The 20,338-nt window shown below is 39.6% G+C and overlaps 2 protein-coding genes across 2 annotated transcripts; both read right to left on the bottom strand.

The window, feature by feature from the left end:
* LOC139735220 (uncharacterized) lies at positions 1 to 12,555 on the bottom strand. Its single transcript, XM_071645977.1, has 9 exons — positions 12,511 to 12,555; positions 10,334 to 10,472; positions 9,211 to 9,363; positions 8,098 to 8,264; positions 7,395 to 7,513; positions 5,806 to 6,224; positions 3,996 to 4,206; positions 3,348 to 3,424; positions 1 to 938 (listed from the first exon to the last, which is right to left on the bottom strand). Exons 1-9 carry the CDS (start codon positions 12,553 to 12,555, stop codon positions 1 to 3), a joined length of 2,268 nt encoding a protein of 755 aa, XP_071502078.1.
* A 3,112-nt stretch (positions 12,556 to 15,667) lies between these two features.
* LOC139735221 (uncharacterized) lies at positions 15,668 to 18,705 on the bottom strand. The gene is made up of 3 exons (XM_071645978.1): positions 18,377 to 18,705; positions 16,381 to 16,518; positions 15,668 to 15,908 (listed from the first exon to the last, which is right to left on the bottom strand). Exons 1-3 carry the CDS (start codon positions 18,538 to 18,540, stop codon positions 15,668 to 15,670), a joined length of 543 nt encoding a protein of 180 aa, XP_071502079.1. The 5' UTR covers positions 18,541 to 18,705.
* Positions 18,706 to 20,338: the final 1,633 nt, after the last annotated feature.

The raw sequence follows: 20,338 nt of genomic DNA on the forward strand, positions 1-20,338 counted from the left end.
TCAATCTACCCACACTGCAGGTGCGACATCCCTCACAAAGCCAGCATCTTGCATCGATGGAGCTCCCCCAGTCTCGCCACAGAGGGCAGCATGCACGGCAATACAGCTCTGTGGGTATTCCTCCATGCAAATGGGGCAGGGCACGAGGTCAAAGGTCGTCCCTCCATCACCTCCCCAAGTCATAGGGTCATCCATGTGACCGAAGGATCCGTCTCCGTAACTCAAACCATGAGGCAAACTCTCATCGCTGCCGCTGCTGTCTAAATCTTGCCAGTCATGGCTAGCACCCTGCCCCTGACCCCTTCCCCTACCTCTGCCCCTGCTTCTTCCACCTCCAGTGCCACGCCCTCCTGCTGTGGGAATGGTTCGAGGTGTTGCCAAACCGTATGGCAAAATGTCCCCTCCAGGGATCCACTCGTTGCCGCTATCACTAGAACTGTCTGAATCAAGCCAAGCACTGGAGGATGGGGCATTCATGGCTGGGGTTTTCCCTCGCCCCCTTCCCCTTTTGGAACCCCTCCCCCGACCGCCCTGAGCTCTATCCCTTGTGGCTACCCGGTCCTGGTCTGTGTGTTCACCACCCCATCCATTCCCACCCCTCCCTCTCCCCCTTCCCCTTCCCCTACCCCTTGATCCCCTCTGAGATCCATCAGGAGTCTTCCTTTCACTTTGGGCCTTCCCAGCCCCACGACCCCTCCCTCTTCTCCCTCGCCCACCCCTTCCAACTGTATTTACATCCTCCATAGTCCCACCTATGGGATCTGGTGTCTGGCCCTGGAGATCTCCATTATGCTTTGCCACTTTGGGGACCTCGCGGTGCTGTACATTGGAACTGTCTGCGTGTCGCTTGAGATTGTTGAATGAGTTCAGTGGAGTGGCCTGCTTCTTTCCTCTGCAATCTAAGATGTGGACATTTATCCTGGACGCAGGGTACAATCCTAGACAAAGTAAAGATTCATTGATGGAGGTGTTGTTATCTGCAGTCAACATTATAAATCTCAAGTAGAAAAGGATTCGTTAATTATACTGCTTATAGCTTGAAATAGACAGCCGCGAAGCAAAGTTGTGTCCACATATTTTCTCCAGAGATATGCATACAGTTAAACTCGCCTAAGTCGACGTCGCATATGTTGAATAATCGCTTAAGTCGATGATTTTAAAAAGTCCCAATTTTTCCCCATTGACTTACGTGTATTAATTCACTCACAAGTTGAATTTTGTAAGTCGAATACTCGCCTAAGTCGATGAAATTCCAAGAACACTTTCACGGAAAAACCATTAAATTCACTGTGCCTAAGTCGAATAAGATTTTATTGTGTAAAAAATCACTGTCAAAATCACGAGACGCCAGTTTTTGTTTACATAAGACCTAGCCCGACCACACAGGTGACAAAAAAATGATCTAAAGTATCAAAATTCAAAGCGATCGCATGCGATCGTTGAACTCTCTTCCTGTTTTGAGGTCCGCTGGTAACAGCCCTGTCGCGCTACGTACGTACAGCGACTGGGCTGTGTATAGTTGTGCGTACAGCGACTGGGCTGTCATAGTCGGTGTATGTTTGCAGTCTGCGCTGTGCAGTGGAGTGGTATGGATGAAGCTGCTGAGTTGTCAAAGCGGAAAGTAGGGGGAAAGTTACGGGCACGGGTAAATCAGAATTACACCTCTACACGCATTTCAAGCCACGGTATGGTAAACTGGAATCAATAACTGCTCAAATATCGTTCATATTCACTTCCCCAAGGTTTAACAAGGGTGTAAAGTAATCGGATCTGTGCCAATACTAATGCACTGTCCATGCAAAGTTAGCCGCGGCCCTGCCGGGCGACCCGTGCTGCGGCACACCTCTCCAGCTCTCGGCTCCAGGAGTAGACAACAAACATGTGTACATTTATACAATGTACGTGTGGTGTAACTGTAAGTCGATGTGTTTTGCTCAGTCCCGAGAAGATCGACTTATGCGAGTTTAACTGTAATTTTATTTTTGTCCCCGCCGAACGAGTTCGAGCAGGGGACTATGAAACGGGCTCCGTACGTGTGTGTGTCCGTCCGTGCGTCCGTGCGTCCGTCCGTGTGTCCGTCCGTGTGTGCGTCCGTGTGTGATCAAAATGTTCAAAATGCTACTCCTTCGCCATTTCTAACCCGATTTTGATTCTGTTTGCTTTATATGATAGCACTACATGGGAGCTTTGAAACTTCTATATAGAATTTCAATTGTGACCTTTGACCTTGACCTTTGACCTATATTGTACATTTTGCTTCAAAATGCTACTCCTTCGCCATTTCTAACCCGATTTTGATTCTGTTTGCTTTATATGATGGCACTAGGTGAGGGCTTCAAAACTTCTACACAGAATTTTGACCTTTGACTTCTTTGACCTTTGACCTTGATTTTTACCTATATTGTACATTTTGCTACAAAATGCTACTCCTTCGCCATTTGTAACCCGATTTCAATTCCGTTTGCTTTAAGTGATGGCACTAGGTGAGGGCTTCAAAACTTCTACACAGAATTTTGACCTTTGACTTCTTTGACCTTTGACCTTGATTTTTGACCTATATTGTACATTGCCTACAAAATGCTACTCCTTCGCCATTTCTAACCCGATTTTGATTCCGTTTGCTTTATGTGATGGCACTAGGTGAGGGCTTCAAAACTTCTACACAGAATTTTGACCTTTGACCTTGATTTTTTTACCTATATTGTACATTGGCTACAAAATGCTACTCCTTTGCCATTTGTAACCCGATTTCAATTCCGTTTGCTTTAAGTGATGGCACTAGGTGAGGGCTTCAAAACTTCTACACAGAATTTTGACCTTTGACTTCTTTGACCTTTGACCTTGATTTTTGACCTATATTGTACATTGCCTACAAAATGCTACTCCTTCGCCATTTCTAACCCGATTTTGATTCCGTTTGCTTTATGTGATGGCACTAGGTGAGGGCTTCAAAACTTCTACACAGAATTTTGACCTTTGACTTCTTTGACCTTTGACCTTGATTTTTTTACCTATATTGTACATTGGCTACAAAATGCTACTCCTTTGCCATTTGTAACCCGATTTCAATTCCGTTTGCTTTAAGTGATGGCACTAGGTGAGGGCTTCAAAACTTCTACATAGAATTTTGACCTTTGACTTCTTTGACCTTTGACCTTGATTTTTTTACCTATATTGTACATTTTGCTACTAAATGCTACTTCCGGCGGGGACATATATTACGCACCGCGTAATTTCTACTTTTCCTTGTTGCTATGTGAATTGAATACTGTTTTTTCTCCCTTCAATTTAGAAAATCTTGATATGTGGCCCTTGAATACACAATGACTCATGAAATGCTGGCCTACCTTGACACTTGGGGCATGGCTTCCCTTGACTGGCTGGTACAGGACTGTTCATCCACGCTGGAAGATGACGACCAGTGCTGCAAATTTAGATCAAGTGACAGGAAGCAAAGAACTGATGTGATGAGGCTGCTGTTTTGAGCATATTTGTAGGACATATATACATAGAAGACTCAAAAATATCAACTTTAACGACAGGGAAAGACTTACTGTACCTAACTTATCCTTACTTTGATGTAATGGCTAACTAAGAACACAATGCCTTGATAGAATTTGTGGGGATTTTCAAAAAGAAACTGATTTTGGGAAAGGAGCTTTACTTGATGATTGGCAGCAGACATCACAACTGTCCCAAAGTTCTGAATTTGTCAAGTGCTGAAAAAAAAAAAAAATGTTCATAGACTTGTTAATGAGTTAATTGACTAGTTAATAGCAACACTTACATAGAACAAGAATCTTGGAGAAAAACAAACCCTTTTCCCATGCCCCAAATCTTGACACTAGTATGCATTATTCAATGTCATTAATTGAATGCTGAACAACCAACAGGGCGACTAGTTTAATCCATTCCCACCGAGAGCCTGATACCTTTTATAGACTCTGTGTAGGACCCATCAGTTTCCAGAAAGCAAAAGGGTTAAAGCACACTACCTCTTGTTTCCAGGACATGGTGGTGGTGTTGGCTTAGCCTGGAGCCAGCCATTCTCCTTATTACTCGTTCTCCTCAGGCCCATGTCCGGCAGGTCTGTGCCCGGTGGGTCATCCATCGCCTCCACAGCATTGATTGCCACACGTTTGAATATCGCCCTCTCACTCTTATCTAGTCTCCTTCCAAGGCGGCTCTCAAACTTTGGACGCAGCTCTGTCAACAATAGAAAACAACAAGACCAACACCGTGGGTTAATCTGATATTACTAAACGCTACTCTGTGAGAAGCAAAGACAATTAGTTTCATCTCTTATTATTTTGAGAATGGAACCAATTCCATTCCCTCAGGAATGTTTGTAAAACAAACCGGCAATGCCTGCACAAGGATAAATTTCAGAGCCTTGATTTATTTTAACAAATACCTGAATTTTCTCACTATGTCAAGAACAGTAACATTTTTTGATGTGTTCATACAATGCTTTAATTTTGTATTTGGAAACTAGGAAAAATATCATCTTATATCTGAACTAATAAAAATCTGATGACAGTAGACCTTCATATGCTTCCATCATAAAAGCAGGATTATAATATACCAGTAAGAATATGAAATTTGTATTGCTATTTCTAACCAGTCAGAGTGGCATCTTTCAAGGATGGTCCAAACTGGGCCAGGAAGTCTCTCAGCTGACCGTCCAGCAGTCTTGTCATCTCATTGGGGGATTCCTCCTCACCAGACCTCCCATCTCGGTGTAACCGTGACGACGATGAGAGTGATGATGATGATGATGATGAGAGATGAGTTCTCTTTGGCACAGCTGCTGCAGTGAAAGGAGGTGACTTAGAAGATGCGGAGGTGGGGAGTGATGATGGAGGAGATGATAATGATGATGACGGAGATGATGATGATGATGATGATTTTGATTTGGATGATTTGGATGCTGAATGGTTTGAAAATGAAAACGATGAGGATGGCAGTGTTCTGGTGGCAAAGTTTGATGAAGATCCTTCGTGATTTCTTAATCTCCCATTCTCAGGTGATGAGCTTGACGAGCTGGACCGTCCTGGCTTGGCTGCCAGCCATCCGTTCTCTTTGTTGCTCACATCCCTCTGTTCCAGGTCGGGTGGCTCCTTCCTACTGAATGGGTGCTCAATGGTCTCAACGGCATTGATTGCAAGCCGTTTGAAAACTGCCCTCTCACTCTTGTCCAGCTTCCTTCCCAAGCAGTTCTCAAACTTTGGTCTCAGCTCTACGGAGGGTTAAGAGACAGACAGAGGTAATATTCACGTCATATTCACAGCGTATAGAGAACACATCATGCAAAACAACATGTGTGTAAGATAACTTGACAGAGAGCTGTCAAAAAATAACAGAAAGAGAAACTTAAGGTGTTATAAAAGCATTTAAGTTTTGACGAGTTGTTTTCTGTTGGTATAGGTCACTGTTTATGAGTATTCTGTGTGTTCATGTGTGTGCTTGTGTATGTAAGCAGACTTTAATAAAATGTCTCCCAGTTTGAGAAATCTCTGAGAGTTCATCCTCAGTACCCTTCAACCCAATGAAGTAGTCATTTAAAAAATAATGCAGAAAAAGAAAAACACATTGTAGGGTTTATTCTAAATTGTTGTAAAAAATAATGGTATGTGTATACACAGTTCAGCATCTGAAGATTCTTCACACACTAAAAACAATAAAAACGTTCCATCCCAGCCTTCTAAATTTGAATATTTGTTTGTGTCAGGATCAAATATGCACCTCTCACTTTTGACTTTGCGTGGCACATAAACATAACACAAACCTCCTGACCAGTCTCACCTGCTAGTGTGGTATCTTTTAAGGCCGGCCCCACATGGGCCAGAAACTCCCTCAGCTGACCCTCCAGCAATCTCCTGGCCTCATCCGGAGGTTCATCCAGGACCGATCTCTTTTCCCGTCTTCCTTTCGAATGGGAGGATTTTTGGACGGTCTCCTCAGCTGGAGCTGGCACCCTGACCTCTGGGAGTGATGTCCGCGAAAACGATGGTGGTGGTGCTACTGTGCCTTTAGCCCTTTCGTTCTCCTCCTTCAGCGATGACTTCAATGCAGTAGAAGTGGGTCCGGGGCTTCCCTTTCTTTCCGAGGCTGCCAGTATCAACTTTGCGGCTCGTCCGAGAGAATGGCCACTCAGGGACTTTGCCTCTGATGTCGATTCGATCTTGACGAGGCGGCTCTTCAGGTCAGCAGCTGCCGCACTTCTGTTGAGAGAATTCGAAATGGGAATTTCAGCAAACCTAAAGCACAAGTACATGAACACAAGAGGGCATCCTCCTAAAAATGTAATCGTTCAACTATCAGCGAGTGTCACATGATCATGAATAAATATGGGACTCTGCCACTATATCAATGGAATGTACGCAGCATTGTAATTATTGCGATGAGATTGAGCCTGTCCACTCTTGGAAAACAAGTTTCTGAGGTCTTCTTGATTGCAAGAAGTAAAGCCATACACCCTTCAAAAAGTCAACAATTTATCATACCACTTGAAAACTCTACTGAAAAGTGCTTGGGCTGAAACCCTCAATGCCACATTTTCATTTCCTAAACTTCCCTTGATATTCACAGAAGTAACGACATACCAAATTATCATCTATAGAGGACGTTTTAGCGGCGCATTAAAAACGCGTATTGTTGTCCGTTCAATTTTCACCGTTCAATATCAGAGCATATTGAACGAAACGCATAGGCCAACGTATTAATTCCCCATAGGTTACCATTGTTACTTGCCGTTCAAGATCACACCATATTCAATTCTGTCTCGTCTGTTGCGCGAGCGCTTGTGAATGCGCAAACGCTTGCTACTAGTGCGTGTCATTTTGTTACAATTCACAAGCGTGCAAACATCTTGCTACTCCCGAGTAGTTGCTTGATTCATACGCAGTTTTAGGGGCTTCCCCTTTTCAGCGCTGGGGTGTGACTGCCGAGTTAACTTCAAAGTCTAGTTCAAGCCCCGGGTAATTTTGTGCAGTTTATGCTTACTCTGCTAGATTGTATAGACGATAATAATTATATTGGATGGCCTTGATTCATGGAATACCAGGGAATATTGCACTCATCTTCGAATCGTGCAATATTGGCCTTAACTCGTGCAATATTCCCTGGTATCCCATTCATAGCCATCCAATATAATATAAATATTGCCTCCTGCAACACAGATGCAGTGAATACTGTCTAATGGGTAGGAAATAGCTGACTTTATTTCTTGAAAAGGGGCAATGCTTATTTCTCATTTTAGAGTGGTTGTCAATTGTAAATTTAACAACACCCAAAATGCCGAACAAGTTGTGATTCTTGAAATACAAGGGTATAGTATTTACAGTAACTTTATATTGTCTGAAAAATGGATACTTCTTACACTTTGCACTTACTCTCCTTTGTTGATTGCAGCAAATGTCTTTTTAAAAGCTGTGTTTGACTTCCACGAGGGTGTGAGGTGTTGGGTCTTCTTCTGCTGGCTTGGAGCTTCCCTGACTGACTGCTTTGTTTCCTGTTTTGTTTATGAAAAAAAAAAGAGAAAAATTCCTCAAAATAAGCATGCATAAGACATCAACTTGCCCCCTGTGGAATCGAGGATACCTGGAGGGACAGGAACATGATGTATCCTCCTTCTCTATGTTGTATGGACTGAATCAAAGCAGTATGCAGTAGCATTATTACACGTATGATTCTGTTAAAATAGTTTTTAAAATATTCTGAATATTGCATTCCTGATTAACACCCACCAGTTACCTTTGAAACTTTGTTCAGTTTAGTGTAGTTTTCTTTTCTTTTGTTGGTGAGAAACTCTTTAGAAAGGCAATTCCTTTGTTAACATCCCTTTTGGCTCAAACTGCTACTGCTGGTTGGTGCCCTCTTGGACCTTCACAAGATGATCAAAATTGATTAGCACCAGTTGTAAGTTTCTGTAAAACAGAGTGCATGACAGCAAAGGAATCAAGCCAAACACGCAAAGATTAAGCAGCTCAAGGTACTAACTTAATCATTTGAGAACCTCAAAATGAAAATGACTTACTTCCTTCTGGCTCTGGAAGAGATGACAGCATACAAGTGACTACCTAGGAGTCCACTCACCCTGTTGTTGAGTGATTGGCGTGGGGCTTCTAACCCCTCCGTCTTGTCCCCTGTTGAGCTGACCGTGATGAATGCCAGTCCAAACTGGGCGTCCTTCTTGAATGGCTGGCGGCAAATGACCTTCACCCTATCCCAGTAGTCATCGCGCACATCCGCACAAAGCTGGTCTGCACAGAATTATTGCAGTGTTGTTCATAAGTTGGAGACACTACAAAATCAAATTTATATAAATGGCCAAACACAATTGCCTTGACCAGGAGCATCAGATTAAAGATATTTGTATGGAAAAATGGATTAATAATTTTACATTCATGACCAGAGAGACATAGTGATCTCAGCAAACAGCATGACTACCTGACAGTTAGCTTGAGTATGAGCCTTGTCAGGTCCAACCTGTTCAATTTTCATTACTTCTCTGTCATTGAGATGAAAACTATGATTTCTGTTGATCAGTATAAATAGGACTTGACATCCCTTGTTTTGGATGAAGTGTCAAATATAACATGAATATATACCTTGAAGTGGAGTTATGATTTGAATATTTCTCTCATAGAAAGGTGATACAAAAAATGAATTATGTTAGAAGCTCCTCAGTACCAAAATAACTGAGAAGTATTTCTTTTTACAATAATGCACATATATGCACAACAATCAAGACAGAGCCCTGCTACATGCTGACAAACTCATATATCTTTTTTTGTCTCATATTCTTGCACTCAGGTGCCACCTGTTTCAATGCCTTTATTCAAGTGAATTTAGTTTGGGGCAAAATATTTTTAGATTATTATACTGACATTGATATTCCTTTTTTGATAAATTTGTTTTACTTCTACTTCTATAACAACTGGGAACTTAAAACAACAACCTAGATGTCTTCTGTAAATGTCACTGTCAAGCCTTTTTTTTTTTTTTTTTTTCTTAAACCTGGTATGTGACTTATGGAAACCTGGGACGATTAGCACACATTTCAATACTTTATTTTCACAAAACTTATTTGCACATCATAAAAGTATGGGTGGAAAACTGGTTTGAAAATGAATGAGAAAGTTTATTCATGCTGCAGTACTTCAGAATATTTAATTCTGTGCACCCAAATGCACTGCAGGACATTACCTCTGGTGAACATTTTCACCCCAGTCTTGTTCTTGCCCAGCTTGCTGTCCATTGGGGTCATGCAGCTTGTGGTTGGGACTATTGTCTGAAAGTCCATGTCTGCGGCAGATGACCGTCGCACCTGGATCTCGATCAGGGCTGAGCCATAGTTACCTGGAATATCAATGGCGTAAGGATTACAATGTGTCGTCAAACTTATGCTTTGCACTGCAGGAGGTTAGGTAGAAAAATAAAGGGGTAACACTGAGTGAATGTCATTCAACTCTTACCAGCCTGCACTGGGGGGAAAAATAACAATACAGATAAAACAGACTGAACACACCAATAACTTCCAGCTACATGATATAATATTTTCATATGCTGCTCCAGTGAACGACTCAATCCATAAAGGCCATGAGATCTGCTTCTTTGCAAATTACAGTAAAAGTGGATATTTTCGCGCGACTAGGTTTTCGCGCTTGGCTGGATAAGAAGAGTTTCGCATGTTTTTAATTCTGCGGAATCAAGATGTCAACTACTGGAACATATGGCATGCAAAAATATTCACATGCTTTTATTTTCGCGCGAGCTTCTGTTTGCACGAAATGCGCAAAAATTCAAACACTGCGAACATTTCCACTTTTACAGTACATACTGTAAAACCAGTAACAATCACTTAATGAAACTTTCACAAAGTGGTGCCAACATCCTTTTTCAAGGCATACAACTTTTGCTACTTGCCACTGGTATTCAGTGCATTGTGTAGACAAGAAACTGTTGCATGCATTTGACTTTACTAAAATTTTTGCTCTTTGCAAAATTCACTAAAGTTTCATACGAGCGAAAATGTCTTGTTTTACAGTATTCAGCCCATGCATCATGACTGCTTGAAATGCCATAACTGCTATGTATTCTCTCTCCTGTAAGTGGCCTCTATGGGAAATGTGTTTGTTTGGGTTTTTTCCCCTTGTATACATGTAAATCGAATACCAAGGCCTAAAAGGTACATAAAAAATTTGAGCAAGAGATGAGTTTGTAGTGACAGAGAAGGAGAAGACAGAGAAAGATAGCACATGGTAGCCAAATAAATGAAATTTGAAATTATTGCCATGATAGATTTAAGATAGGAAAAGCTGATCCTTACCAATATCAATGAAACCAATCTTGACCGCCCTTTCCAGCTGAATTTCTACCTGGACTGACCCTGATCGATCCCCTGGGGCACAGAGCCAACGTCGCCATTGACTCGGTCCAAGTAAATTTTCTGCTCGGTGGGTAGAATCCTATTGTGAGGTATACAAAACAAACAAAGTGATGAAAAAAAAATATAAAGAGCTAGTAGCAAATGCTTTCAAAACAAGATGTATATTCCTTTCTTCCTTTATTTCAAAAAATTAGAATGCTGAGGGTATGCCAATTCAATGTGAAACATTTATTTTGAATGCACCACACTTACTGTAGTGACAAGTAGTGACAAGTAGTGACAAGCTAATCTTTAGCCCCTAAATTAATGAATGAATATGTAATCGCAAGAAGGAAAAAAGAAAGCAACTCGGTTTAAGTGGGACAACTTCACCATTTCTCAATTCTTCTCGGTCAATTAATGACAGATCACTACTTCAAATGCACTAGAATATTTCCTCACAAACAACAGACGACTTCCAAGGCAAGCAGTGATGCACAGCTGTGTAGTGATTGCATGCCTTTTAGTTTTTCAAACTGAGGGTGACACTATAAACTTGCTGTCACTCCACTAATCAATATTTTAGCAGTGTTCATGTTTGACTGTGAGATGAAAACTCCAGAGATGTCAAGGCCAGAGACCAGCAAGGGTTGAGATTTTGCGATATGTCAGCGCCACCAGAAAAAATGAAGTGTGAGAATGGGAGGAGGGGGAAGGGTACATGTGGGGGGAGGGGGGTAAAGGAGCTTAACATTTCCAAGCTGTAAATTATGTGATCTGGTGCATACTAAATGTAATACTTCAGACAAAAAAATGTATCTCTATTGGTGGCTGAAATTCAGCTGTGACTCTATTGGTGGCTGAAATTCATTAGTGTGTGTGTGTGTGTGTGTGTTTTGGAGGATTTACTTTGTGAGGCATGAGAAAAACCTTGACTGGCTTGTGAGTGTGAGAAAAAAGAAAGACCACCGAGTGAGACTTTAACAGCACACATGTATGAAACTTGTTTGCGTTCTCTTGGTTTGGGCTGGGTGAATCCATATGCAATGATATCAATTTGTGACGATGCATGGTATGGCAACTCAGAAAGCACAGAATTCAGAACATGTGCATGGCCACATATCATCATGGTCTATCCAATTACTGTCCAAACAAATCGATTTTGTGGCCCCTAATAGCTAAAGGTAAAGCCCCTGGATTTTGTCTCTGGATTGCCCAAAAAATAAAATGTGCATCTTGTAATAAAAAGTTTAAAATAGAGACATTTATCAAAGTCATCAAACAAAATCACAAACAGCAGATTTTCACTTTACACAGCAGTGCTGTTGCAGCGAAGTGACAGCAGACTACTTTGTACATGTAGCAGTCTAACCGTTACTCTCCACTCCAGTTGAGCATGACTCAACTAACCCCGGGGCGCTCCTTCACAGCAGTTATCTTATTGTGGTGTTCGGGCTGGTCGCAGTCCTAGTTAAGATCTAGATAGATCACAACACCCTATAAACATGATGAAGTTGCTATCAAACTATCGTCTAAGGTTATTGAGGGTTTTTTTTTTTATTTACATCCTTATACATTTTGTATCTCACACTGTATTGCTATCCAGATTCCATGTTGACAACATCACACGCGCACAAGACTACAGCTGTAAGTTGTTAGACAAGAGACGTAGAGTCAATGACACGTTGATGTCTTGTATCACTCAGTGACAGTGCAGTGGTTCACACAAAATAAATGCCTTATTTATTGTAATTTGTATAGATTCTGATAGGCTACCATCATGATAACACAGAAGCATATAAATTTCAATTTATATGCCTCTGACTAACACTCAGAATCTTTACTTTTTGTCTTACTTTACTTTAGAATTTAGAACCTTAAATTTAATACATATAGAAATTTCATAGTCACACATACCACAGTCATTATAAAATTGCGTCCACAGATATTCAGATAGGTGGGACTAAAAGAACCAGACTCATTTATTTACACGTAAATTTACACAGTATACACCACCCAAAGTGATTGACGAGTGGATTAATCAGTCAATAATCAGCCAAATAGACACTCAGTAACTTAGACCAGTGTACCAAGTCGTAAATTACGGTAAGATGGATTATTTTCTAAAATAAACTTACCTGGGAGCTGAAAGAAACGACATTTTTGAGCTTCACTGGAGCCATCGCTTCGCGGATTTTATAATTGAAAGTCGCGCGCTTCGCGACTTCAGCCAGCAGCAAACCTTGATTAAAATAGCGCGCGATCGGCAAATTCATTCAGTGTGTGTACGTGTACGTGTGCTGTGAGTGTACTAGACTCCGAGAATCGTGTGTGCGTGGATCACACAGAAGAACTTATATAATCGCTGTCATTTATATCGCGACTCTTTTCAGGGAGACGGCGGGGCTGAGGGCTGGGGGCTGGGGGCTGTAACCCCCTCCCCCCCCCCCCCCCCCCCCCGTTTTGGTCCTGTAAAAGTTTATTTGATGAAAACTGACCTTGAAATGGCTGAGATATCCAAAAGCGATCCTAATAAAATTGACAGACCACAACTTTTATTGGAATATCTTTGTTTTACCTTGTTTTTAGATATCTCAGTCATTTCACAACTGATTTTCATCAAATAAACTTTTGATTCCACCTCAAAATTGTATGCTCTTTAACAAAGAGTGGTTTCTAAATATCTCGCAAAACGTGACAAGCTGAATCCTCACCTCAACCAGTACTGTACAGTCCCTCTAAGGGGGGACGCATGCGCCCCCTCCATTTTTTCTTTTTATTTCTTTGGATCCGCCACTGTATCCTCAGTAGTCTGAATTAATTCGTCAGGCTTTACCAATAAGCACGACAGTAGATTTCATCTTTTTTTTTTTTCTGTTTGTTTGTCGTTGTTTTTTCAAAGAACATCAAACGAAAGCACAAAGCTGTAAACCCTAAAATATTGCAGGTGGCTGAATTTGTGATTGAAAATCACATTGACAGAACAAGGGGAAAAAAAAAACAATCCCTCTTTTCATCAGAAAAGGAAGCGATATCCTACATCATAATTAGGGACATACAGCGCACTTGTAAAATGGGAGGCTATATTTTTATCATGAGTTATTTGTTTCACAAATGTCAGTTGACTCACAACACTTTGTGAAAATTAAAACACTGTGACACATATTACAAGTACAGTATTCAGCTACTACACGATCATAATATATGCAATTGATATGTGCATATAATAATGAATGATCATGTGGTTAGCTAATTAGAATGTATATAAGTTTATACCCTTTTTCTTGAAATGTAAAATGCTAACGGTTTATGTATGTATTTATTATGTAGCATAATGATCAGACTGTAAATCAATGTGGAGCATCCACACCTAAGACTGACATGCTAAAAGGCAGCATTGAAGCATCTGTGTCATTTTGAATCAAAATATTTGTTGCCATAACGTCAAATTCTTCCTCATCTAAAATGGATTAAATTCAGTGGTACACAAAGTATGGGAAGCAACCCCCATTATGAAATGGTAGTTGGTTTTTACAAAGTGAAATCACAAACATACATCTTGGTGTATCTTGCCTTTGTTGAGATACTCAAATATATTCCATTCAAAAATCATACGGAGAATTACACACTGATGCATGATTATAGTCAAAACTTTTCTTTTAATTATCAAAACATCTCATTTTTCATGTGACAACAAACTTCAGTGTCCATAAACAATGGAACCTGAAACAAAACTGAACATAACAAATTAATTATGAAATGAAATAGTGAAAAAAAATCCATGACTGACACATTAATACAAAGAAACCAAAGTAATGTAAATATTTGCTCAATAATCTTATTCTGCCACATTTTTTCCTGATGGAATCCCATTTTCTTTGCTCATTTTTCCACTAATAAATTTTTCAACAGTTAGTACTGCAAGACATAGCTTTCTGATAAGCTGGCATAGAATGTACCTCTTGGCATTGTTATATATAACTTAAACTCATGAACATATGCAAATGATTCACAGTTTATTTCTAATACTAATTTTAATTCAATGTGGCCCTATGCAAAAAGAAGGCTAATGAAAAGCAACTCTGAACTTATAATCCTACTGAATTATCCACTGTCCTTTGGAAATTATAATATCCCATGCCATACAGAGGCAATTCAGAAATATTAAAAAAAAAATCTGAAATATTACAAACAAATGATGTTTTTTGAAACTGGCCTGAAGGGAAAAGTTAGTCCCATGACAGTTGGTACAATTATACTTTACTGTGGGAATATGCTTGTACTCTCAATCTCATCTAATAACTTGTGTAAATACTGGTAAAATGTAGTAGATTCTCTTGAAGTGTCCCTTTTTGCCATCCATGCATCAACTGTCTTTGATACAGTAACAAGAGTTAATGAATTATGAGTCAGGTAAGAACATTTAACATCTATGCATCTGTTGAAAGTTACTCTTACTTCAGTTATATATCTAGATTAACTTTTGACACTTCATGCACACAGTACTTGACAAGTTGGTGCACTAAATTGTGTCTTTCAATCTGAATTTGTAAAGATTCAATATCAGCGCAAGATTTAAAATAACACTATATCTATCTTTTCAACAAAAAGAAGTCTTTGGCATATCTTACAAAATCTCTTTGGTTTCACTCAAGGCACTTAATAATGTCCAAGATAAAACATTGGACTTGATAATCCATGTATTGCACTATTTCATTGTTATTAATAATGAATGATTATATAACAACAATTTTCACCCCTTAGTAGTTTGATTTTATCACGTCTTGAATAACGGGCTATCCACAGAGAGTAAAAATGGGATTGAATTAAATTTCATAGCCTACTGGAACATTGTAAAGCTGATTTTGAACTAAGAGAGAATCTTTTGGAACAGAATGAGGCTCTCGAGAACACAAAAATATTCTGTGAATATACAAGGATGAAATATACATCCAGCAAAAAATTCAGACTATAAACTGAATTTTAGGGACTCTAATTAGTTCATGCATTATACATAGCTCCATCCACTCAGTGTTAAAGAGAGCTGTTAAGCAATGTCTACAGATGTAATAGATGAATTTACTGACACACATATAGCTCATTCTCTTCAGATCCAGCTATGTGAAATCAAAGTGAACCATTTTTGTGAAGAAAATAAAACAATTTTCATCACTTTAGATGTATTTGGTGAACTTGTACAATGATGGACCGATTGCTTTTTCTATTTTTTCTTTATCTCATTAACTCACACACTCATTCATACACACACACACACACACACAAATGCTTTCACTATCAGTCTACTTTGGACATGTACTCCACAACATTTGCTATACGCTGCAGTATGTCATTTTGTGATTCCGTGGCTCGCTGCTCTGTGAAAGAGCTTGTCGGCCATGGACACGTTATCCTGCTGGTGGAGCTCAAGTAGACGCCAGGGCCCTTGTGGCCCTCCCGCGGCTCGATCGTCCAAGTCACCTGACCAATCACGGTGCCATACCAAATGGAGTAGCTGAAGGTCAAGACCTCGTCAGGTCTGCATGTGAAAAGTAAAAAAGGAAAGAAAAATGTCTAGGAGCTATTGAAGCATTTTTCACTGATAAAAAGTCTTTCCTAAGGAGCTGGAAACAATGTACATTCATAATCAGCACTGCACTGCAATGGTCGGGCAGTCCCTGACCAGTAAAAATCACTGTCGGACCAGTAACTTTTTCAAAAATGGACCAGCAAAAAATTTGAACTGGGTACACGGTCCAAAAGACAGATAGGACCACTAAAAAAATGGGTTACTGTGCAGCCCTGCTTTTGGGAATAGGTTTATCCTTGCATCAAGAAAACAAAGTTTTAACCTGGCCAGACAAAACAAAAGCAAAACAAAACAAAACAAAAAACAGCAAAAATGGAAACAGCTTTCATCTTCCCTCCCCAATGCCATACTGCTAGAATAGGGCTGATAATGGTATGATAGCTTCTAACTACACAGGTACAATTTGTAGCGCACCACTCACTTCGTGAATTCCATCTTGACTTCAAAAAGAAGAGGAAAAGTCCAGTTCCACATCACTGGAATATGCTCCTCAATATTGTGAAATTCTGTCACCACTCCCTCTGGCGATGTCTCTTTCCTCACAAGCTTTGTCGAGACACTGCAGAAAGAGATGATCAAGAGGTCAAAGTAAATGTATTGGTAGTTTTTTTTTTCCTTTTTCAAGGCCAACAGTATCCATCTTATCCATCTTTGTTACAGCTAGTGCAGTATTCTGTTAAAGGACAAGTCCACCTTCATATACATTTAAGGATTGAGAGAATGCAGCAATATTAGAACACATCAGTGAAAGTTTGAGGAAAATCCGTTCAAAAGTTACGAATATTTTAAGTATCTGCGCAGTCACTGCTGGAAGAGAAGAATACTACAGTGTATGATGTCACATGCGTACAACTATACACGGAAAATAAAAAGAGAATTTCACAAAACTTTACTTTTTGAAAAAAGTGCACATTTCTTCGACTTGCTACTGATATATGTTAAGGGTAATATTATTGCCCCTGCCTTCTGAAAGAGAGAAGTCAAGTGTTCTTGAAAAATGGAAATATGTTGAATTTTCTTTATTCTTTCTTTATATCGTTGTACTCATGTGACATCACAAGCTATGGTAGTCTTTTCATCCAGCCGTGACTGAGCAGAAACTTCAAAAATTCATAACTTTTTAACTGATTGTCCGATTTTGCTCAAACTCTCACTGATGTGTGCTACTAATATTGCTGCATTCACTCAACCCACATGTCTATGAAGGTGAACTTGTCCTTTAAACTTTCCCTCCCGAAGACTTAATCAGTTTTATGGTTGAAAGATAACATACATATATCAAATCTGAATGTGGAAGACAATGAAGCATGAAAGTCATTGCTGATACATTTCTGACAATAAGCTGCCAATAGTTTCAATGGTTAATCACCAGAATACAATAACATTTAAGATCCTCTTTCATCATGACCATTTGGCAGAAAACATGTTCATACACCGCACTCAGTCGACAGCATGCCAGCTAGTTTGCGTACTTTGCTCAAACACAACCCCGCCGAACCCCTTTGTACAGTTCACATTCGGGCCGGTCGCAGTTAAACCCACCCAAGGCGATAGATAGATGGCTAAATGCCACATTCCAATGAAAGCTTCACTCGCCATCCCATTCCTCTCACATGTATCTTGCAGCGCGTGGTAATTGAAAATCAAGCGATGTTCCCGAAGTAGCATTTCAAGTTACTTCTAAAAGTCTCTGTCACTGTTTATGTATGCAAAAGTCATGCCTAGACAAATAGTTATTGGCCATATGAATGATAAATATTTTAAATATTTTGCAAAAGGCATTCCCCCTTTACGGAATTCCAGGATCCGCCCCTATATTGTGTGTGTGTGCGTGTGTGTGTGTTAGTTTGTGTTGTAGGCTACTGTTGACAAATCAAATCAAAACACACAAATAGAGAGACAAAAACAGAAAAACAATTAACTTTCTCTCCACATAGAAACATAACCAAATTTTAGAGATCGGTGAGCTTTGCAATAGCACACCATTAATTGGGCCCTACTGGCTCAAACATGCTGTTGGCCCTTGGGATCAAAGAATTTAACTCAGTCAAATTGAATAAGTTAAGATTGATTTTAAATTATTGTATGTCACTGGTTCCTTTTTTCAGTTTTATCCTCTTCAAATTATCATCAAAATTGACAGACAAAAAAATCCTTTGTCTTTTAACTTCAAACTGTACCTGCACATACGATGGTCTCCAAAATTTTGATTCTTACATGAAAGTTAAAAAAAGCCTCCATAACTTTAAGTTGAAGTTAAAATTCAAGTTCAACTTAAATTCTTCGTGAAGCAACCCCTGGAGTTACAAAGCTAGGGCCATGCCAGCAATACCCAGCACGTACCTTCACCCATGATTCTGGTGGGGTTATGGTCAATCAGGGTGGTTTATACCTGTACCACCGTGGTGGATACTCACGCAAAGGGATGAAATCTTTGGATTGTGTCCATGCTTGAGATCGACTCGTAGACCTTTTTCGGCTCCTGGTATATGAAAATTCCAGCCTTGATTTCGAAGGTCGACTTCAGGAGCATGAAGTAGACAAAAACGGCCAGAATTGCTACAAACACGAAGTTGTTCATCTTGTTAGACAGATCAGCGGTCAAAACTACCACCACGCATACTATCGGTCATCTCCCGTGGCGGCCGTGGGAAGCGGTCAAGCGTATTAGATCTTTCTCCAAAGCAAGTCGCGCTCCGCTGCGTTCTACAATCTCACGTGCGGGGCTCAATTGTGTGTGGCGCCGTTCCGTTGGTAAAACCATTCGTCAACACTCCGGAATCCCACAGAAGTTAATCATTAATGGAGCGATATTAGCTTTGGTTTTACTGCCGAAAAGAAGCCTCAGCTGTGAGAGTGGTTCAGAGGCTAACTAAAGCACATGCACCGAAAGCCCGGTCAAACAACAATGTGAATTTTATAATTGAGACCTAAAAGAAAGAAACAAACCGACAAATTAATCAATAGTCTGCAAAATACATGTACAACCTCTGCTTTTCACGAGCCTCCTCCATTTCCGGCAATTTCGATTTATACGTATTTTCATCAAAGCTACACTGATTATACATTGTTCTTCAGTTCATTGTAGTTTCTCTCTTTTGGCCTATCAACTATGTTGTACTTATTTTGTGTAATAATGTAAATTCTAGTTTGTTATTGTCATCATATTTTTGTTTGTTGGAAATGTCTTTGTTGGAAATGAAGTAAATGAAATTAAATATGTGTATATATATATACACACATATATATATATGTACATGAATATATTATATATATATATATATATATATATATATATGTTGTAGTGTCTGTAGAATGAGGACTGTACGGTACCATCAATACAATTTAGGAGAGATTGTCAGTGATGAAAAGGAAATGGTTGTATATATTCAATGTGCATAGAAAACGGGTCATGGGGGAATGTGTACATCTGTTTTTCCTCAAAAAAAAAAAAGTTGTATGTTCTCATTAACATACAGAATTTAGTGGTATAAGATGCATTTTGTGCTCTTGTCAATTTAATGCTTCATTGAGGCCATACCCTAATTAACACATTACTTTTTCACAAAGGGCAGTATTTGCATTTTCTTTGCATATTATTATGGTTTTAATTCATAATCCCCCCAAACTATCATTTATTCTGCATTTACCCCTATGGCTGGAAATGGCATACATACATACATACATACACACACACACACACCGTATTTATACATACATACAGTTGATACACCGGTATGTACACTCATACATATATAAATTATAACGACACATTCAATACTGTAATTCTGTGTTACTCTGCATGTCTTTGCAATATCAGCAACAAGTAAGGGCAAGTTCATCTCCATAGAAATGGGAAGTGAGTGAATGCAGCAATTTCAGTGGAACACATCTGAAATCTTGAGAAAAATCAGACAATCTGTTCAAAAGTTATGAATTTTTAAAGTTTTTGTGCATTCACTGCCGGATGAGAAGACTACTACAGTTTTTGATGCCACATGCGTAGAATGATATAAGAAAAATATTAAGAGAATTTCACAAAATTATTATTCGAAAGTAGTACACACTCTCTTGGCTTCTCATTGACGCATGTTAAAAGGCGATATTATTCCCGCTGCCTTCTGGAAAAGGAAAATTAAGTGATGCTTTGTTAAGCGAGAAAAGTGAAAATATGTAGAATTTTCTTCATATTTTCTTATCTGTTCTATACATGTGACATCACAAGTTGTAGTACCGGTAGTCCAGCAATGGCGATACTGAAACTTCAAAAATTCATAAATTTCGAACGGGTTGTCCAATTTTCCTCAAACTTTCACTATTAAATGTATTCTTAATATCACTGCATATTCTTAATTCACATGTATATGAAGGTGAACACT

Source organism: Diadema antillarum, unplaced genomic scaffold (genome assembly GCF_040938485.1).
Source record: "Diadema antillarum isolate AM-2024a unplaced genomic scaffold, OU_Dant_1.0 seq00000565_RagTag, whole genome shotgun sequence".
NCBI classification, from domain to species: domain Eukaryota; kingdom Metazoa; phylum Echinodermata; class Echinoidea; order Diadematoida; family Diadematidae; genus Diadema; species Diadema antillarum.